Raw genomic sequence first — 20,816 nt, forward strand, 5'->3', positions numbered from 1 at the left:
TCCAGCATGACTCATGGGTTTCTGTTTGATTAGTAGTGCCTGGCGTCTGGGATGACTGGGCCTTGACTTCTCCCTGAATTGACACAGAATGGCCAGAAAAGAACACCTTTGCCTTCCAAGAAGGCGATGACGATGATGATCATAATAATTCCAACAATAGCTATCCCTAGGTAGTGCTTACTAAGTGTGAGGCACTGTACTGTGACCTTTCTATTCATGCCTGGTTTAATCACAGGTGTCCTGTGCAGTAGACATTACCATTATCCTCATCTTACTAATGGGGAATAAAGAAGCCCTGAGAGGTTAAGTGACTTGCCCAACGTCACTAGCTAGTAAGTGGCTGAGCCAGGATTTGGATTTCGATGGTTTGACTTCATAGCCCAAGTCACCACTGTGTATTTTCAGTCTTGGGAATATAAACCAGGACACTAAAGGAACAGTGAGTGAAACAGGAGGACCTGCTGAGAGAACTGAGGATGTGTGACATGAGAGAGAACATCTGGGGGAAGCTGGGATGGCTGTGTTCTGCTTGTTTTCTTTTCAAATGAGTCCTGGTAAAGGGATTGGATTCACGGTGCCTGGAGGGGCCCTCATGAGGAATAGGGAAGAGGCCATGGTGGCGCCAAGCCACGTGGCAGGATGGGAGCAGCCCTCGGGGTGATTCAGTAGCTCCCTAGGTTTCTGAGCCTGGACGCAGTACGCGATTGGCTCTGTGTCCTTAACTGTGAAATGGAAAATTGACACTTCCCTGACTATCTCATGGGATTTTTTTCAAATCAAAAACTATTTTTAACCTCGTTGGGAAGACATGCCACGCATACAATAACGTCTACCTACCTGAAGATTGTGGTGTGCTGGCTTTCTCTACATTCATAGCTATATTCCTATAACCTCCATGCTTCCTCAGCCTCCCCATCACCCCAGTGGGCTCCTTTCTGACCCTGCCCAATCAATCGCTCTGACCTCTATCGCCCCTCCTAGAATATTTATGACTCTCCCAGGTAGCGGCGGAAATGTGTGTATCTCGCTTTGTAAACTCTAAAGGGCACTATGGGAAGTTATTGAAAGAGACGGAGAGAGACGGGGACAGTGGGTGAGAGTCCTGGGGAGAAAGTGGTCGTAAGAAAAGATCAAAAGGGAGGAGTCTGTGAGAGGGAGCGTTTGAATAATTAAGAGCATGAAAAATCCAGCAGGAATTTGAGAGGCGTGATGTGTTGGTTCAGGGAGATGAGAATCACTTGGGGATTTCAGTGTGGGATGAGCATTTCCACTGAAACTTAAAGTCATTTTGATGTTTTGTTCTCTTTAGCTGGCAAGTGTATTGCATTTATATAATCTAAAATCATAGATATATGTATTTGGATTTATTTTTCTATCATTATCATTATTATTATTATTATTATTGACGGAGTCTCACTCTGTCACCAGGCTGGAGTGCAGTGGCACGATCTCAGCTCACTGCAACCTCCACCTCCCAGGTTCAAGTGATTCTCCTGCCTCAGCCTCCCAAGTAGCTGAAACTACAGGCGCCTGCCACCATGCCCGGCTAATTTTTTGTGTTTTTAGTAGAGATGGGGTTTCACCGTATTGGCCAGGATGGTCTCGATCTCTTGACCTCGTGGTCTGCCCACCTCAACCTCCCAAAGTCTTGGGATTACAGGTGTGAGCCACCGTGCCCGGCCTGTATTTGGATTTATTTATGTCATCTTATGCTATTTACCCTGTTTTTCTATTTTGTATTGCCCCCTCACCCCCAATTTTTAGATTGAGTGGTCTTCTTCTTTTAGAAGATGATTCTTTTAGATTGAGCAATTTTTCTTTATTTTCATCTCTTCTGGGATGAAGTACATATACATTATATTTCCATTCTTTCAGTGGTTATTAAAATGTCAACTTGTGTAATTACTAGTCTAATGTTAATCTTCCCATGTAACACAAGGATCTTGGCGTGGCATTAAATCCCCTTATACCTTTTTGATTTAGATATTATTGTCCAGTATTTTAATCCCGTCTCTACCTCCAACTGTAATAGTAGTAATAGTTATTATTTTAGCTTTATATAGTCGATAATATTTGCCATTTTCTTTGGTTCATCATTTCTCCTACAATTCAAGTTTTCTCTTTGATTCAGGTTTGTAAATCCTGAAATCTATGTATTTATTCATGAATGAATGAATAAATGAATGAATGAATGACAGGATTTTCCTCTGTTGCCCAGGCTGGAGTGCAGGGGTGTGATCATAACTTACTGTAGCCTTGAACTCCTGGGCTCAAGGGATCCTCCCACCTCAGCCTCCTGAGTAGCTGGGACTACAGGCTCATGCCACTATGCCTGGCTAATTTAAAAAATAAAAATTGTGTAGAGATGGGGTCCTGCTGTGTTGCCCAGGCTGGTCTTGAACTCCTGGGCTCAAGTGACCCTCCCTCCTCAGCCTCCCAAAGTGTTGGGATTATAGGCATGAGCCACTGTGCTCAGCCCTGAAATGCATCTTTTTGAAGAGAACTTCCCAGGCAGTGTACCTTGAATAGGTTATGTGTGCTGAGATATTGATTTCTTCAGCCTTCGGGGTAGCAGAGTTGGGTGTAGGGCAGTCAGGGCCACCACAGTAGTCACCCCTCTACTCTGCTACCAAACCATCTCCTATTTACTTCAAAGTTTGGTAAAAATATTTTTTTATGTATGCAATCATGTGAAAAAAGGTTAGTAAACCTATTCAGAAATTCTTTCACTCTGTAGTAAACACTCACTATTTGTTCACATGAGGAGGGCTTTATTTTGTTGTCGTTTTTCTGTGCTTGTTTAGCTGGGTATAAAACTTAGATTTTTTTTTTTTTTTTCAGTTTCTTTTTTTTGTCACACTTGAGATGTCTGTGGACAATCTGATTGTTATATCTACTATGCCTTACTACTGAAAAGAAGTAGCCAATTAGAAGGAAGGAAAGGGTGAAAATGGGTGTTGACCATCAGTCACTTTTAGATTTCTTACCTGTTGATTTCTCTTTCAGAAATCAAGAGGGAAAATGATCTTTCTCATTTCAGGTGATCTTAGTTGAACTGTATCCCAGTGGATTCCAGCGGTCTTTCTTCGATGAAGAGGACCTGAATACTATTGCAGAGGGAGATAATGTGTATGCCTTTCAAGTTCCTCCCTCACCCAGCCAGGGGACTCTCTCAGGTATAACAGGTGCTTTACACAATTTTATTTGGCTATGATGAGTTACAGGTTTCAGAGGATACTCTTTAGGTGCAAAGGCATAAAACATCCAGTTTTAGCACTTGGAACAGTCAGACTTATTATCCCTGGCATTTGTTGTGTGCAGATGGTTGCTATTAAAAATTATTCAGCTAATACAGGGATTCTCAAAACCTTAGTGAATATCAGAATCACCTGGAGGGTATGCAAAAGCAGATTTCTGGACCCTGCCCCACAGACTTTTTGATTTGGGTGGCCTGGGGTGGGGCCTAAGAGTTTGCACATCTAACCAAGTTCCCAGGTGATGCTGATGCTGCTGGTCCAGGAACCACACTTTGAGAACCACCATTTGGTATAAATGCTGGAGTCATCTTTGCCGTCAGGATTCCTATGGGTCAAGGTTTGTGTGTGAAGTAAAATGTCTACAAATTTGAGCAGTACATGGTTAAAGAGTTTATTAAATGACTTTTTAACAAAATAGTTCCACTTCTTAATGCTTGTTTTTCCTATACCATAGACTGGCTAACATGGTCAATTTCTAACAGTCCTTTTTATTTGTAGGTCAGGATACATGTTGGCCAAGTTGCTAGTGAAGAAGACCCATATATAAATATATATATATTTGAGACATATATATGTATATTTGAGATGGTTTCTCGCTCTGTCACCCAGGCTGTAGTACAGTGGCACGATCTCAGCTCATTGTAACCTCTGCCTCCCGGATTCAAGTGATTCTCCTGCCTCAGCCTCCCAAGTAGCTGGGACTACAGGTGCCTGCCACCACGCTCAGCTAATTTTTGTATTTTTAGTAGAGATGGAGTTTCACCATGTTGGCCAGGCTGGTCTCAAACTCCTAACCTCAGGTGATGCACCTGCCTCGGCCTCCGAAAGTGCTGGGATTACAGGCATGAGCCACCGCGCCCAGCCTGAAGGCCCATATTTAAAGGACCCTATGCCAGTGTGACATTATACCCCAGATGATTCCTATGCCCTGGCTCCATGTTTTAGCCGGCCTAGGTAGCAGGCTATAGGAACTGGATGTTCGCAGTTCTCTGAGTCGACAGGGAGATGCTGGGCATAGGAATCTAGAACAAGACATTAACTGACACTGACTATGTTACAACCCAGTGAAACAAGTTCTCCTGTCAAATTCAATCATGGTGGACACATCTTTTCCTTTAAAGTCAACAGTTCAGAACTGAGATGCAAATGGAGGATAGTCCAATTCCTCTACTTCCTCATTGGTAGAGATTCTCACCCATCTCTGTATACTTCTTCTATTGGCTTTCTAAAAGAGTGGATACCCTGGGGCTCTGTAATGAAGTCATAAAAGCAACCAAAATTATTTTGGAGTATTTTTCAGGTGCCTTGAAAAATATTAGTTAAATTCTTGTTCCTGTTTTAAAACTATAGGGTGATGGCTGGGCACAGTGGCTCACGCCTGAAATCCCAACACTTTGGGAGGCCAAGGCAGGAGGATCACTTGAGGTCAGGAGTTGAAGGCCAGCCTGGCCAACATGGTGAAACCCCATCTCTACTAAAAATACAAAAAAATTAGCTGGGCATGGTGGTGCACATCCACAATCCCAGCTACTGGAGAGGCTGAGACAGGAGAATCACTTGAACCTGGAAGGCAGAGTTTGCAGTGAGCCGAGATTGCACCACTGCACTCCAGCCTGGGGGACAGAGCGAGACTCTGTCTCAAACAAACAAACAAAAAACTATTGGGTGAACACAATTGCAAATTCACCACCATATTCTTGATGTTCGTATGCCAGGTGTCAGATGGCACAAATGCCATGAACCTCATTATCTCCTCCCCTAAAACCCTCTAGTGGCCCCCCGTTGGTGGTTAATAGGTGCTCAAAGAGAAAGAGGGACTAGAGAAGCTAAGGCTCTGACCCAGGAAAGCAGCTCCTTTAGGAATATGAACGAATGTCATTCTCTCTCCTCCAGCTCATCCACTGGGTCTGTCGGTCTCCCCACGCCTGGCAGCCCGTGAGGGCCAGCGATTCTCCCTCTCTCTCCACAGTGAGAGCAAGGTGCTAATCCTCTTCTGTAACTTGGTGGGGTCAGGGCAGCAGGCTAGCAGGTATGTTTCACTTTATTCTTTTTTCATGTGGTGTCTGGGATTTGTAGACCTGTGCTTGGGAGCCTGTCTAGAGTAAAATTAAATATTTATTCCCAAGGTTAATCAAGTAGGAGCCAGAAGTAGGGTCCTTTCTGACTAAGAGGATTAGAAATATCTGCCTTAAGCGTTTGGCTAACATTGTCATTCCTAACCATCAAACATCAGAGGCCTTCCTATTAATCAGAGGAACAGTTTTCACTGCCCTCACCACTATTGTTCTATATTGTAATACCTAGGCGGTGCAGTGCTAAAAGAAACTGGCTATAAGAAAAGAGGTGATACTTTGGTTGTCTGTCTAGAAAACCAAGAACTGGAAAGTGATTGGCAGTGAGGAAAGGGTTCAGGAAATTGATGGGTTATATAACAAATATACAAAAACAGATAGCTTTCTTATATAGCCCCAGTAAAGTGTTTAAAAGACAGAATTACATTAAGATATATTTAGAGGGATAAAATGTTTCTAAAATGTAGCTTGAATAAGAAACTGGTAAAAACAAAATGATAGATTATTCTAATAATTAAAATATTATTAATTAGCTCAGTTTGTAAAAATCAATTAGCCCAGCCTTACTTATTAATTCATCAACTCTCTAGTAATATGAAATATATCATTTTTATCATACAATAAATACTTATAGACAGGTGGCCTATTCTGTTTGACTGATTTAATTGTATATTCTTCTGCCTGTATTACAATATTTTAATAATTTCAGAATTATGGTCTATTTCATATTACTAGACAGTGAATGAATTATTCAAAGGTAAGGCTGGGCTAATTGGGCTAATTGATTTCTTTGTTTCTTTTTATTTTAAATAGTCAACTTTTAACTCCTGCTGTGGATTCACACGTATAAATTTCAGGTTGACTAGAGAGGTAACTCTAGAAAAGGAAGCCATAATATAACTTAAAGACGGCCGAGGTGGGTGGATCACGAGGTCAAGAGTTCGAGACCAGCCTGGCTAACACAGTGAAACTCTGTCTCTACTAAAAATACAAAAAATTAGCCGGGGGTGGTGGCGTGCACCTGTAGTTCCAGCTACTTGGGAGGCTGTGGCAGGAGAATCGCTTGAACCCAGGAGGCAGATGTTGCAGTCGGCTGCGATCGCACCACTGCACTCCAGCCTGGGCAACAGAGCGATACTCTGTCTCAAAAAAAAAAAAAAAAAATTAATAAATAAAAAATAAATTAAAAAAACAAAGACAACATGGGAGAATATTTATGTCCTTGGGTGGGGGCTAGTTTAACATGAAAGTCAGGAGGCTGTAAAGGAAAAGGCTGATGTTTCAAATATATTTAAAAATTTAAACTAAAAGCAAATTTGAAAGGCAAAGGGCAAACAAGGAAATATATTTATGTCATGTGAGAGGCGAAGGATTTATGTCCATCCTATAAATCCCAGCTCTCGAAAATTAAGGAGATAAATATCCTTGGTGAAATGAACCACAGAGATTGACATTAGTTCACAGAAGAAATACAAGCATAGGTTAAAATATTCAGCATCAGCCTGGCACAATGGCTCACGCCTGTAATCCCAGCACTTTGGAAGGCCGGGACTGAGGTTGGGAGTTGGAGACCAGCCTGACAAATGGAGAAACCCTGTCTCTACTAAAAATATAAAATTAGCCAGGTGTGGTGCACTCCTGTAATCCCAGCTACTCGGGAGGCTGAGACAGGAGAATGGCTTAAACCCAGGAGGCAGATGTTGTGGTGAGCTGAGATTGCGCCACTGCACTCCAGCCTGGGCGACAAGAGCAAAACTCCGTCTCCAAAAAAAAAAAAAAAAAGAAAATTCAGCATCATTCGTAGTAGAAGAAATTCTGGTTGCAATAGCAAGATACTATTCTTAACCTTTTAGATTGTTAAATAATTTTTAGAAATTGATAATGCTCATTCTGGGCCGGGGTCCGGGAAATCAGGTAAATTGGTATGGCTTTTTCAGAGGACAATTTGGGAAGAAAGAGCTTTAGTCTTGCCTTTCTACTTCTGGAACTTTACCCTAAGGGAATAATTGTGCACTCAAAGGTTATGTTCAAGGTTATAGCTAGTTCCTGCGATAAGCAAGCATTGTTTAAATAAAAACTTGGAACGCGGCACAGTACAGGATGGATTAAGTCAGCTGATCTGTCCACACAACAATGGACGCACAGTGCCCTTGCCTGTCCAGACAGATCGCCTCATACTTGTGCTCTGCTTTAGCCAATTTTATTGAACAGTGTCACATTCTTACCTCACTGGGTCTTCACATAGGCTTCAGCGAGGCCAGGAAGCAGTGAGTGGCTAGTGATTCGTCCAGGAGTACCCACAGCAGAGTTAGGGCCCGCAGGTGCAGCCTCACCCAGCATCCCATACACCGTGAGCTCACTGCTGTGCGCTTACTGTGTTGGGACATGGATACCATCCCCAGTGATGAGAATGTTCCTGATACCCCAAACCAACGGTTGTGTCATCTGGATTTATGTCTCTGCCTTGCCTTCCCCTGGCTCCAAGGTTCTCTTCCTGTACTCCCTGCTGTGGGGAAGAGATTTTGCCAGCTAGCTGGTCATTTGGAGTAATCTGTTTACATAGCAGTATCTATCTGGCTTTGTATCACTGGGCCTCTGTTTACACTGCAATGTCTCCATTTGTTACAAGGTTCTCTGATTGGCAATTTTGGATTGTGTTTAGCTTTAAAAACCATTTACATTATTTTTAATTGACACATAATTATACATATTTATGGGGTACAGAGTGATATTTTGATACATATATATAGTGTGTAATGATCAAATCAGGGTTATTGGCATAACTATCACCTCAAACATTTATCATTTCATGTTGGGAAGATTCAAAATCCTATGCTCTAGCTGTTGAAAACATACAGTAAATTATTGTGAACAACAGTCACTCTGTACTGCTGTAGAACACTAGAGCTTATTTCTCCTATCTAGCTATAATTTTTATTCATTACCTAACCTTTTCCTAGCTCCCACCAGCCCCTCCCAGCCTCTAGCAGAACTACTATTCTACTCTACTTCTATGACATTAATTTTTTTAGATTCCACACGCGTGAGTACAAGCAGTATTTATCTTTCTGTGCCTAACTTATTTCACTTAACATAATGTCCTCCAGCCTCATCCATCTTGCCACAAACAACAGGATTTCATTCCTTTTTCATGGGTGCATAGTATTCCATTATGTATATAGATTACATTTCCTTGTTCATTTCTTTTCCATTCATCCACTGATGTATACTTAGGTTGATTTAGAATCTTGGCTATTGTGAATAGCCCTGCAATAAACACAGGAGGGCATAATCTTTCCTTTGGATAAATACCCAGTAGTGGAATGGCTGGGTCATATGGCGGTTCTAGTTTTAGTTTTTTGAAGAACATCCATGCTGTTCTCCACGGTGTCTCCTTTCCCACCGAGAGTGTATAAGAGTTCCCTTTTCTCTATATCCTCACCAGCATTTGTTATTTCTTGTCTTTTTGATGATAGCCATCCTAACTGGGGTAAGATGATATCTCACTGGGGTTTTGACTTGCATTTCCCTGATAATTAGTAACGCTGAGCATTTTTTCATATGCCTGTTGGCTACATGTATCTTTCTGAGAAACGTCTATTCAGATCCTTTGCCCATTTTCAAATGGGGTTCTTTGTTTTTTCGCTGTTGAGTTTTTGTGCTTGGCTGTTAACTCGTCACTTATCCTATTGAGAGGAAGCCAGGGGTAGAACAACCACTCATGACTGGTGGATGTTGCTGGTTTTTCCTTTGCTGGGATAACCTGATTTCCTTGGATTTTCAGGTTTGGGCCACCCTTCCTGATAAGGGAAGATAGAGCTGTTTCCTGGGCCCAGCTCCAGCAGTCTATCCTCAGCAAGGTCCGCCATCTTATGAAGAGTGAGGCCCCTGTACAGGTCAGTGGTGTGTGTGTGTGTGTGTGTGTGCATGTGTGTGTGTGGGTGTGTGTATTGGGAGGGTTGGAATTTAGGGTAGCTCAGGAGAGGAGAATTTGCTGTTAAAGAGTGCTCATACTGTTTTATAAAATGACTTAGATCTGTGTGCAAGTAGAAGTAACCATCTTATAGTCTGTGGTGTTTTACTTTTGTGCCATTATAAAATACCTTTCATGGACAGAGCTTTTTCTTATTAAATCTTTCAAAACACCATTGGGAAAATGGCATTTACATTACAAAAGTTTTTTTTTCACATTTTCCATCACTCGCTAAGCGTTTACATTATTATTCCCAATTTTGTATGTTTATGGCTTACCATAGTTTTTCCTAGAAGACAGCATATTGTAATAAATTGCAACTATATGTTTAAATCAACAATTTCAAGGGACTTGAGATAGAATTTCTGTGGAAAATTAAAATGATTATGTCCAAATATGAAAATCTAGATGTTAAAATAATTTTGTCCAGATTTTTTAAAAACTAAGATAACTCAAAGGAAAACAATATTTGCCTTGTTTATTTATTCTCAGATTGATAGTTTCCAAACAAAAACAGCATGTTTAAGAACCATTGATTGTTTTTTTTTTAGCTCCTATAATAAGAGAAACTATTCTGATGGTTGCTTGAAGATGTTGAAATTTTTAGGGACAGGTCAGTTGCGTCAGATTCCTGTTTTCCCCTAACTATTCCCATAGTAAAAGCTTTTTATTTGGAGCACACACAGATCTTATCTCAGAGATAATTCCTCATAATTCATGCTCCTTCCTGCTCAGCAAAAACCATATGTTTGATTTAGGATTTATACCAAATAACACTTTGTTAAAAACCTTCACTACATTTGTCCCAACTTTTATCTCTGAAGGATTTTGTTCAATGTATTGTAGAGCAGATCCACCAAAGGGCCCAAATTAGAAACTCCTCTGCAAGTAGGTCAGTCTATCCAGCGAGAGTTTTGCCTTCTCCCAAACCTTAAGCTACTGATTATTGCAATACATGAAACCATTTTCATGTGAGCATTTAACTCAGCTGTCCTTACTCTTACCTGCTCACACACCTGTACTTTTTTTTTCTTTTTTTTTGGAGCTGGAGTCTCACTCCGTCACCAGGCTGGAGTGCAGTGGCGTGATCTTGGCTCACTGCAACCTCTGCCTCCCAGGTTCAAGTGATTATCCTGCCTCAGCCTCCCAAGTAGCTAGGACTACAGGTGAGCGCCACCACGCCCAGCTAATTTTTGTATATTTAGTAGAGATGGGATTTTACCATGTTGGCCAGGATGGTCTCAATCTCTTGACCTCGTGATCCTCCCTCCTCAGCCTCCCAAAGTGCTGGGATTACAGGTGTGAGCCACCGTGCCCGGCCACACCTGTACTTTTGCCTCCATACCTTTGCAGTCATTTCAGCTTTGTTTTATTTTTGGGACAGGGTATCACTCTGACACCCAGGCTGGAGTGCAGTGGTGTGGTAATGGCTCACTGCATCTTTGACCTCCCAGGCTCAAGTGATCCTCCCATCTCTGCATCCTGAGTAGCTGAGACTACAGGTGTGTGGCACCGCACCCAGCTAATTTTTTTTTTTTTTGTTAGAGACATTTCACCATTTTGCCCAGGGTGGTCTTGAACTCCTGGGCTCAGTTGATCCATCCGCCTAAGCTTCCCAAAGTTTTGGGATTACAGGTATGAGCCACTGTGCCCGGCCCAATTTCAATTTCAGAAGTGGATCAAGCAATCAGTGAGGCCAGCAAAATCCTAATACAGGCAAGCTTTGACTTAGCTGCAGATGCTTTTCCACAGTTTCACAGGTAAATGTATGGTCAGACATGATTTTCTGTAGGAGTAATGTGTTCTAGAGGGTTGTGAGGCTTCCAGCCTAGCCCACCCGTTTAACCCATAATTCTTTTAATACTATATTAAATACTGGTTCGAATATAGTCATTTGAAGACAATATGTTCAGGAGTCTCAACATTGAACTGAAGAGATTAAACATATGTGTACTGAAGCTTTGGATATAAGCCTCCCTAGCCAAGAATAGAGAACGGGAAAGTTTCTTACAAACATGACCAATTTACTGGATAGGATTAATTTGCATGTGTTATGAAAAAAATAAGAGCTGTCATTCCATTTTTTTTTTTTTTTTTTTTTAAAGAGATAGAGTCCCACTCTGTTGGCCAGGCTGGAGTGTGGTGGTGTGATCGTAGCTCACTGCAGCCTTGAACTCCTGGGCTCAAGTGATCCTCCCACCACATCCTTCCAAGTAGCTGGGACTACAAGCACCTGCCATCATGCCTGGTTAATTATTTTAAATTTTTTGCAGAGATAGGGGGTCTCACTGTGTTGCCCAGGTTGGTTTCAAACTCCTGGCCTCAAGAAGTCCTCCCACATTAGCCTCCCAAAGTGCTGGGATTACAGGCATGAGCCACCATGCCTGGCTACCCAAACATTTTTATGGTATTTTATAAACGGGGGTGTGTGAGGCCAGCACTATTTGTGTGTAGGCAGAGTAGGCTGCCTCTCTGCAGATGTCGGTGCTGTGACGATGGCTAGCCTTTGCTATCCAAACAGCAAGGCTTCATTAGGGGCGGAGGAAAAAGAGTTTTCTCCACCAGATTTAAGTTAACATTCTCCTTAGGGAGAACACCTTTCCGCGGCCAACCCTCAATCAAAGCCCCTGAAGTCATCTTACTTCCAGATGTTGATTTCCTCTTTGTTGAAGCCGTAGATGAACTAGAACGTGGTTAGAGTTTGGCTAGACGTACGAGCTCCCTGCCCTTCACACTCAAGACTCCTGCAGCCCAGTTCCAGTTTACCCACCAGCCTTGGGGCCGATGCTCCCTGCACACCTCAGCTCCCACAGCCAAAGGGGTCGGCTCACAGCTCTCTGTGTCTGTTTCGGGTCCTTCTGTCCTGCCATGTGTCGTTCCTCTTTCCTGGAATTACGATGCTTTTCTCTTGTTTTCCTCTAATTCAACCTGTCTTTCCTCCACGGTTTTTAAGAAAATGCATCAACCTTGTACCTTTGTCAGAGTTTGGAAGAAAGTTTTATTTTATTTCTGGTTGTCAAGATCATCAGTGACAAATTTAAGCATCTATTTCTTTTATTTGAAGGAAGACCCCGTTGATGTTTTTAAAAAATTTTGGTAAAAGATATATACTTTTATTTGTTTTAACCACTCATAAGTGTATATTAATTACATTTACAATGTTGTATCGCCATCACTACTATGTATACCCCCGATTTTTTCATCATCAACAAAAACTTTATTAAACATTATACCGATCAAAACAGAAACTTTATACCTATTAAAAAACAAAAACAGCCGGGTGTGGTGGCTCACGCCTGTACTCCGAGCACTTTAGAAGGCCGAGGCAGACGGATCACCTGAGGTCAGGAGTTCGAGATCAGCCTGACCAACACGGTGAAACCCCATCTCTACTAAAAATACAAAAATTAGCCAGGTGTGGTGGTTGGCACCTGTAATCCCAGCTACTCGGGAGGCTGAGGCAGGAGAATCACTTGAACCAGGGAGGTGGAGGTTGTAGTGAGCCGAGATTGCACCACTGTACTCCAGCCTGGGCAACAGAGCAAGACTGTCTCAAAAACAAACAAACAAAACTTTATACCTATTAAACAACAGTTCCCCATTTTCTCCTCTCCCTAGCTCCTTGTAACTACCATTCTACTTTCCATCTGTATGAATTTTCCTGTTTTAGGTACCTTATATAACTAGAATAATATAATATTTATCTTTTTACATCTGACTTATTTCACTAAATGTCATATTTTCAAGGGTCATCCATGTTGTAGCATATCTCAGAATTTCCTTCATTTTTTTTTTTTTTTTCTTTTTTTGAGATGGCGTTTCACTCTTGTTGCCCAGGCTGGAGTGCAATGGCATGATTTCAGCTCACTGCAACCTCCACCTCCCAGATTCAAGTGATTCTCCTGCCTCAGCCTCCCGAGTAGCCGGGATTACAGGCATACGCCACAACACCCGGCTAATTTTTTTGTATTTTTAGTAGAGACAGGGTTTCTCCATGTTGGTCAGGCTGATCTCAAACTCCTGACCTCAGGTGATCCACCTGCCTCAGTTGCCCAAAGTGCTGGGATTACAGGCGTGAACCACCGCACTGGGCTGCCTTCATTTTTAAGGCTAAATAATATTCTGTTGTGTATATATCCCACATTTTGTTTATCTATCCATCGCTGGTGGACACTTGGGTTATTTGTTTCTTTTGACTTGTGAATCATGCTGCCGTGAACATTGGTGTATAAATATCTGTTCAAGCCCCTCCTTGCGGCTCTTAGATATACACCTGAGAGAATTGAAGGTTACATGGTAGTTGAACATTTAACCTTTTGAGAAACTGCTGAACTGTTTTCTATAGCAGCGGTACCATCCATTTTACATTCCCACCAGCAATACATAAGGGTTCCAGTTTCTCCAAATTCTTGCCAATGCTTGTTATTTTCCATTTAAAAAAAAAAAAAAAAAGGCCAGGTGCGGTGGCTCACGCCTGTCATCCCAGCCCTTTGGGAGGCTGAGGTGGGTGAGGTCAGGAGATCAAGACCATCCTGGCTAATATGGTGAAACCGCGTCTCTACGAAAAATACAAAAAAAAAAAAAATTAGCTGGGTGTGGTAGTGGGTGCCTGTAGTCCCAGCTACTCAGGAGGCTGAGGCAGGAGAATGGCGTGAACCCGGGAGGCGGAGCTTGCAGTGAGCCGAGATTGCGCCACTACACTCCAGCCTGGGCCACATAGCGAGACTCCGTCTCAGAAAAAAAAAACCACGACGACCACCACCACCACCAAAAACATTTAGTTGTAGTCTGGGCGCGGTGGCTCACACCTGCAATCCCAGCACTTTGGGAGGCCGAGGTGGACGGATCACCTGAGGTCAGTTGTTGAGAGCAGCCTGGCCAACATGATGAAATCCCATCTCTACTAAAAATACAAAAATTAGCCAGGCGTGGTGGCAGGCACCTGTAATTCCAGCTGCTCAGGAGGCCGAGGGAGGAGAATCACTTGAACTCGGGAGGCAGAGGTTGTAGTGAGCCAAGATTGCGCCACTGCACTCCAGCCTGGGCGACAGAGTGAGACTTCAATGTCTCAAAAAAAAAAATTAATTATAGCCATCCCAGTGGGTGTGAAGTGGTGCCTCAACGTGGTCTTGATTTGCATTTCTCTAATGACTAATGATGTTGCTGATCTTTGCATGGGCTTCTTGGCCGTCTGCACCTCTTTGGAGAAGTAGCTACTCAAATGTTTGCCCATTTTTTAAATTGAGTTGTTCATTGCATTGAATTGTTAAGAAGCATCTTCCATTAAATATGTCATTGTAATCCTCATTTCAATTTCAGAAAAGTTCGAATATAATAAACACATATCTTAGAATAATAACTAAGGTGCTATCTCTTTATGTGGCTTATTTAAAAATGTGTAAATATTTACTTTGCCTGTAAAATATACATAAACTGGCTTTTAGAAAATTGCCTCATTGTGGGGATGATAATCATCTTCATAAAGTAGGTTAAGTTACCTATTAAAAATTAATTAACATGATTGATTTATGTTCCATTAAATGTACCAGTATCTGCCCCAGTTAAGCATTTGCTATTTAAACACACTGTGTTCATTTTTGGGGGGAAGGTTTAACGTATTAAACACAGTATTAGATCACTGCGTTACAAGGTATAGTATGAATCTTTAAAAAAAATGAGGTTTGGCCGGGCGCAGTGGCTCAAGCCTGTAATCCCAGCACTGTGGGAGGCCGAGACGGGAGGATCACGAGGTCAGGAGATCGAGACCATCCTGGCTAACACGGTGAAACCCCGTCTCTACTAAAAATACAAAAAACTAGCCGGGCGAGGTGGCGGGCGCCTGTAGTCCCAGCTACTCCGGAGGCTGAGGCAGGAGAATGGCGTAAACCCAGGAGGCGGAGCTTGCAGTGAGCTGAGATCCGGCCACTACACTCCAGCCTGGGCGACAGAGCGAGACTCCGTCTCAAAAAAAAAAAAAAAAAAAGAGGTTTTTGTCTCTTAATTTTGAATTCTAATTATTGTGGGAATATTCAAAATACACTATGGAAAATAATGATTATATTTTTTAATGTATGCGCCACTTTAGAGTCTAATTTAAATCAATATGGGGCTACATAATGACTTACATCTGTTTTTATCTTGGCAGAACCTGGGGTCTCTGTTCTCCATTCGCGTTGTGGGACTTTCTGTGGCCTGCAGCTATTTGTCTCCGAAGGACAGTCGGCCCCTGTGTCACTGGGCAGTTGACAGGTAAGGGGGAAGGTCCAGGTTCAGTAAGTTAGTGAACCCTATCTTATTATACTAGAGTCCTTCGAGGGTATGTGTCAATGAGATTGCTCGTAGTGTTTGCTATTCTTGATCCCTCACCTCTCCAGTACCAGCCGCTATGTTAGATCACTGGGCATATTCTGTGCTCTAAACTCTTATGTCTAAAGAGGCACTACTATGTCCACTTCAAAGATGCGGAGGACACCAGTGTTCTCAGAGGTTAGTTAACTTGATCACACTTAAATAGCTCGTTAATAGGCAAGTCCAAATTTGAACCCAGATTGATCTAACTAAAACCCAAGTTCGGCCGGGCATGGTGGTTCACGCCTGTCATCCCAGCACTTTCGGAGGCTGAGGCGGGTGGATTGCCTGGGATCAGAATTTGGAGACCAGTCTGGCCCCCTTGGTGAAACCCCATCTCTACTAAAAATACAAAAAAATTAGCCGGACATGGTAGCACGCGCCTATAATCCTAGCTACTCAGGAGGCTGAGGCAGGGGAATTGCCTGAACCAGGGAGGTGGAGGTTGCAGTGAGCTGAGATCGCGCCACTGCACTCCAGCCTGGGTGACAGAGCAAGACTCAATCTCAAAAAACCAAAACCAAAACCAAAAAAAACAGAACACCGAATTCGTTCAATCCGGCCGTGCTCCTGAATTCAACAGGAATATCTCCCTAGGGTACGTGAAGATTCTACAGCTGATTCATTGGTCCTAAACTGTAAGAGATTGTGGACTGTGCCTGAGGCTTAAAGCCAGTGTGGCTGTGTCTCTGGTTGCTACCTTGATAGCCTGCCGGTGCGTGTGGCCTTGCAAAACTATCCCCAGGACATTGCAGCATCTATGGGCAGTTCTGCTCTATAAATGAATCGTCTGGCACTTCTCTTTATTTTTCCATAGACCCCAGGTTCTCAGTAAGGTCCTCTGATTTCCTGACTCCGTCAGCCAAATTCAGCCTGACTGAGATGGGCCTCTCCCCTTCTAAAGAGACCAGGAACCAGGGTAGCGGGTGAGCCAGAAGGTTCTGTGACCTACACCCCATCCACATCCTCCTTGGCTGACGCACGCTTTTGCTTTACAGAGTTAGGGAGGCAGGAGAAGGATCATCAAGGGCCTGCTTGGGTCTCCCAGGGAGAGGGAGCCCCAGGAAGAGGAACCCCCTTCCCACACTCAGTCTTGGAGATAAGAACTGTGCCACCCAAAGTGGTTCTGTAGACTGCCAGCCTGTGAACTGCCTGTCACCAGCCCGTGACAAGAACTTGAGAGGAAGCACTTAGAAATGTTAAAGCAATATGACAGAGTCATCTATAATATGGTGGATAAGATAATTTCTTTTAAAAATGGAACTTATATTTTGTATGTCTTTCTTCACCCCCCCCATTACTTTTATTTATTTATTTATTTATTTATTTTCGAGATGGAGTCTCCCTTTGTCTTCCAGGCTTGAGTGCAGTGGCGCAATCTTGGCTCCCTGCAGCCTCCGCCTTCTGGGTTCAAGCAATTTTCCTGCCTCAGCCTCCCAAATAGCTGGGAGTATAGGCACGTGCCACCACGCCCGGTTAATTTTTTTTATTTTTCGTAGAGACAGGGTTTCACCACGTTGGTCAGGCTGGTCTCGAACTCCTGACCTCAAGTGACCCACCTGCCTCTGCCTCCCAAAGTGGTGGGATTACAGGTGTGAGCCACCGCACCCGGCCCGTTGTTTCTTTTTATAAAAGTATTGGTCTGCAGTGGTTTGGAAACAAACCATCAAACTAGTCTTTTACCATAGGAGAAGCACTAGAATTGAGTAGAGTTGTCCAGCAAATTGACCATCTTAAAGGATGTCCTCTTGAGGTCACACCTCTCCTGGCCCACACCTTCCATTCACTGGACATCTCACTACAGTCTGGCCCTTGTTCACCCCATCCCCATCCCCAACACACCCCACAATCCCAGTCCCAGCCCTGCTGGTACAGCTGTCTCTGGCATCTGGTGTGACCTTTACCTCTTTCACAGGGCTCTCCATTTAGCCCTTGCCCTGCCTCTTCCATGCCTATCCCAACATCTCTTTGTTCTATAGGAAATTCTTTATTTTCTTTTTGATAAAATACACAAATATAAAAATTCCTTTTTTTTTTTTTTTTTTTTTTGAGATGGAGTCTCACTCTGTCATCCAGCCTGGAGTGCAGTGGCGCAATCTCAGTTCACTGCAACCTCCACTTCACGGGTTCAAGTGATTCTCCTGCCTCAGCCTCCCGAGTAGCTGGGACTACAGGTGCCCGCCACCACACCCGGCTAATTTTTTGTATTTGTAGTAGAGATGGAGTTTCACCGTGTTAGCCAGCATGGTCTCGATCTCCTGACCTCATGATCCACCCGCCTCAGCCTCCCAAAGTGCTGGGATTACAGGTGTGAGCTACCGCCCGGCGCCAAAATTACATTATAACCACTTTAAAGTGTGCAGTTCAGTGGAATTGTTACATTCACCTTGTTATACCCATTGCCACCGTCCAACTCCAGAGCTTTCATCTTGCAAAATGGCAACTGTGTACCTATCACACAGCATCCCTCCCCTTCGTCTTCCTCAGTCTCTGGAAAACCACCGCTCTACTGTCTGTCACTATGAATTTGACGACTGTAGGTGCCTCAGGTAGCAGGAATCATAGTGTTTCTCCTTCTGTGTTTGACTTATTTCACTAAGCACCGTATTTTCAAGGTTCACCCATGTTGCAGCACACATTAGAATTTCCTTCCTTTTTAAGGGTGAATAATATTCCATTGTATGTATGCACCACCTAGAAGTATATCTCCTATAAGTTTTTTTTGGTCTGCTTGAAATCTTCCTCTCCCTCTCTGGATGCTCAAACATTATTGGGTCTCAGCATTCCACACCTGGCCCTCTGGTTTCCATTTATGGATTTTTTTTTTTTTTTTAGACAAAGTCTCACTCTGTCGCCTACGCTGGAGTGCAGTGGCGTGATCTTGGCTCACTGCAAGCTCCGCCTCTCAGGTTCAAGCAATTCTGCCTCAGCCTCCTCAGTAGCTGGGACTACAGGCGCCCGCCACCTCGCCCAGCTAGTTTTTTTTTTTTTTAGTAGAGACGGGGTTTCACCGTGTTAGCCAGGATGGTCTTGATCTCCGGCCTCCCAAAGTGCTGGGATTACAGGCTTAAGCCACCGCGCCCGGCCTATTTTCTGACTTTTTAATAATAGCCTTTGGACTGATGCGAGATGGTATTTCATTGTAGCTTTCATTTGCATTTCCCTGATGATTAGCAATGATGAGCAGTTTTTAGTATGTTTGTTGGCCACTTGTATGTCTTCTTTGGAGAGGTGTCTTTCATGTCCTTTGCTCACTTTTTAATAGGACTGTTTGTTTTTGTTGACTTAAGTCCCTTATATATTCTGGATATTAGTCCTTTGTCAGATGCATAGTTTGCAAAAATTTTCTCCCATCCTGTTGGCTGCCTCTTTTATGCTGTTGATAGCTTCTTTTGCTGTGCAGACCTCTTTAGTTTAATTAAGTCCCAGTTTTCAATGTTTGTTTATGTTGCATTTGCTTTTGAGGTCTCAGTCATTCCTCTGGCCAGGTCCTGCCTATCTGTCCTTCAGAACAGCCCCGGGTGTGCGTCCCGGACACCTGAGTGCATTAGAATGATCTCTGTGTGCTCCTCCCATTAGCCTATCGGCCGGTTAAGGGTGGGGATTGTTAGGTTTGTACATTTCTTGGAATAGCATCTCCATAAACATTGAATAAGGCCCTCTTTCTTTTTGTATCAGAGCTGTGGTCGGGGGAGGTAATCTCACCCTCTAGTGACAATCTGACTTCCATGTAAAGAGGGAAGTTGGGCGACAGCCACACCTCTTTCTTTCCCTGTCCTAAGGAGTTTTGTACAATAAACTTGGAGCGTGAAGGTACCTGTTTTCCTTTTCCACTTCCATGTTTAAATTCCAGTCGAAGAGTAGGCTGTGTGGATTGAGGCAGAAAGAGATGAACGTTTTAAGTTTATTAGTAAGACTGACTTAAGGATCCTGCTTAGATGTGAGTCCAATTTGGGCTTTCAAATGTGTTCCCCCAGAATTAAATGATGCACCCACTGACCTCCACCAAGGCAGATCTCCCCAATGGCAGGTCTCCGTCATTGTGGAAATGGAAAATTTGGGGGACCTAAAGAAAGAAGCTTAGATCTAGGGGTCCCCAGTTTGTCTCCTCAGAATGGAATATTGGTCACCTACTTCGTCTTCCATCTGCCAGGCAGAGCTGCTTCCAGGAAACGCAAGGCACGGATCGGGGAGAATGGCAGGTGGCTAGGTTGTCGGACATAGGTCGGCCTAATGACAGGAGGTAGAGCCCACCTTCTTCTACAATCCCACCAATCAGATAAGGCGCTTCTCCTCCTTTGGAAGGAGTGAGGATGAGGAGGCAGCGTGATTCTCTGCATCTACAGGAAAATGAGGAGGCAATCAGTGTTTGTCCCAACCCATCAGGGCTCACCGGGCTGGGAGAACTTCTCCCAGACATACCTTGTTCCTCGCTCCCTCCTGGCTCACGCAGGAAGGTGCCACAACTCCAGCTCCGACCTGTCCGTGCTCAGCCATAGAACTTTGTGCCTTCCATGAGCTCAAAACCTGTTATCAGATCATCTTAGTGATAGTTTGGGACTCATCTGACATCCCCCTTTCCTTCCAACACATTTGAAGCACTCCTTTGGGTGCAGATGTTGCCATCACTTATATCTGTTCCTATTGATTTCAGGATAAAACCTCATGTCCTCCACTTTGCTCTCTTCCCATCTCTTCTGTATTGAGGCTGATCCACCTTTTCTGGAATGGGCTGGGCCCAGGTAGTTGGAAAGAGCTACAGGTTGACAGAGCACTGGGATTTTCTATGTATTGGAGGGTTTGGAAGGAGAAGAGTTCTTAGGTCATGGAGGGGGGCATAAGGGTGTTCCTTCTGTACTGCAGTGGGGGGCAAGGTAGCAGCTCTTTGGGCTTCCTCAGTATTGGGTATTTGTGTAGGATGGTTGAGTGGAAGTGCCCTGTAGACACTGAGAGGGTAGCTGCGGCTTCAGTGGAACAGTTGATCTATCTCCTCGAAGTAATTCCAAATCTATAGAGCTCACTGGCTGCCATGGGAGTGAGGGGAGGGCACTATGAGGTAGGTCTGAAGGTCTGAGACGGAGCCTTCAGCCGACTTAGCAGCCTCTGGGGATGGCTGACCTTGGCTTACAGGCAGTTTGGGTATTTCTGTTTGGAACATCAGTCCCC

At 43.6% G+C, this 20,816-nt stretch overlaps 1 protein-coding gene across 2 annotated transcripts in view; it reads left to right on the forward strand.

The window, feature by feature from the left end:
- USP43 (ubiquitin specific peptidase 43) overlaps window positions 1-20,816 on the forward strand; it is an 83,034-nt gene that overhangs the window by 31,582 nt on the left and 30,636 nt on the right. For both annotated transcript variants that reach the window (XM_008010335.3, XM_008010337.3), the window contains exons 6-9: window positions 3,041-3,176; window positions 5,151-5,286; window positions 9,114-9,225; window positions 15,448-15,551. In XM_008010335.3, coding sequence (XP_008008526.1) covers window positions 3,041-3,176; window positions 5,151-5,286; window positions 9,114-9,225; window positions 15,448-15,551 — 488 coding nt within the window. The remainder of the gene's footprint in view (window positions 1-3,040; window positions 3,177-5,150; window positions 5,287-9,113; window positions 9,226-15,447; window positions 15,552-20,816) is intronic.

Source organism: Chlorocebus sabaeus, chromosome 16 (assembly GCF_047675955.1).
Source record: "Chlorocebus sabaeus isolate Y175 chromosome 16, mChlSab1.0.hap1, whole genome shotgun sequence".
Taxonomy (NCBI): domain Eukaryota; kingdom Metazoa; phylum Chordata; class Mammalia; order Primates; family Cercopithecidae; genus Chlorocebus; species Chlorocebus sabaeus.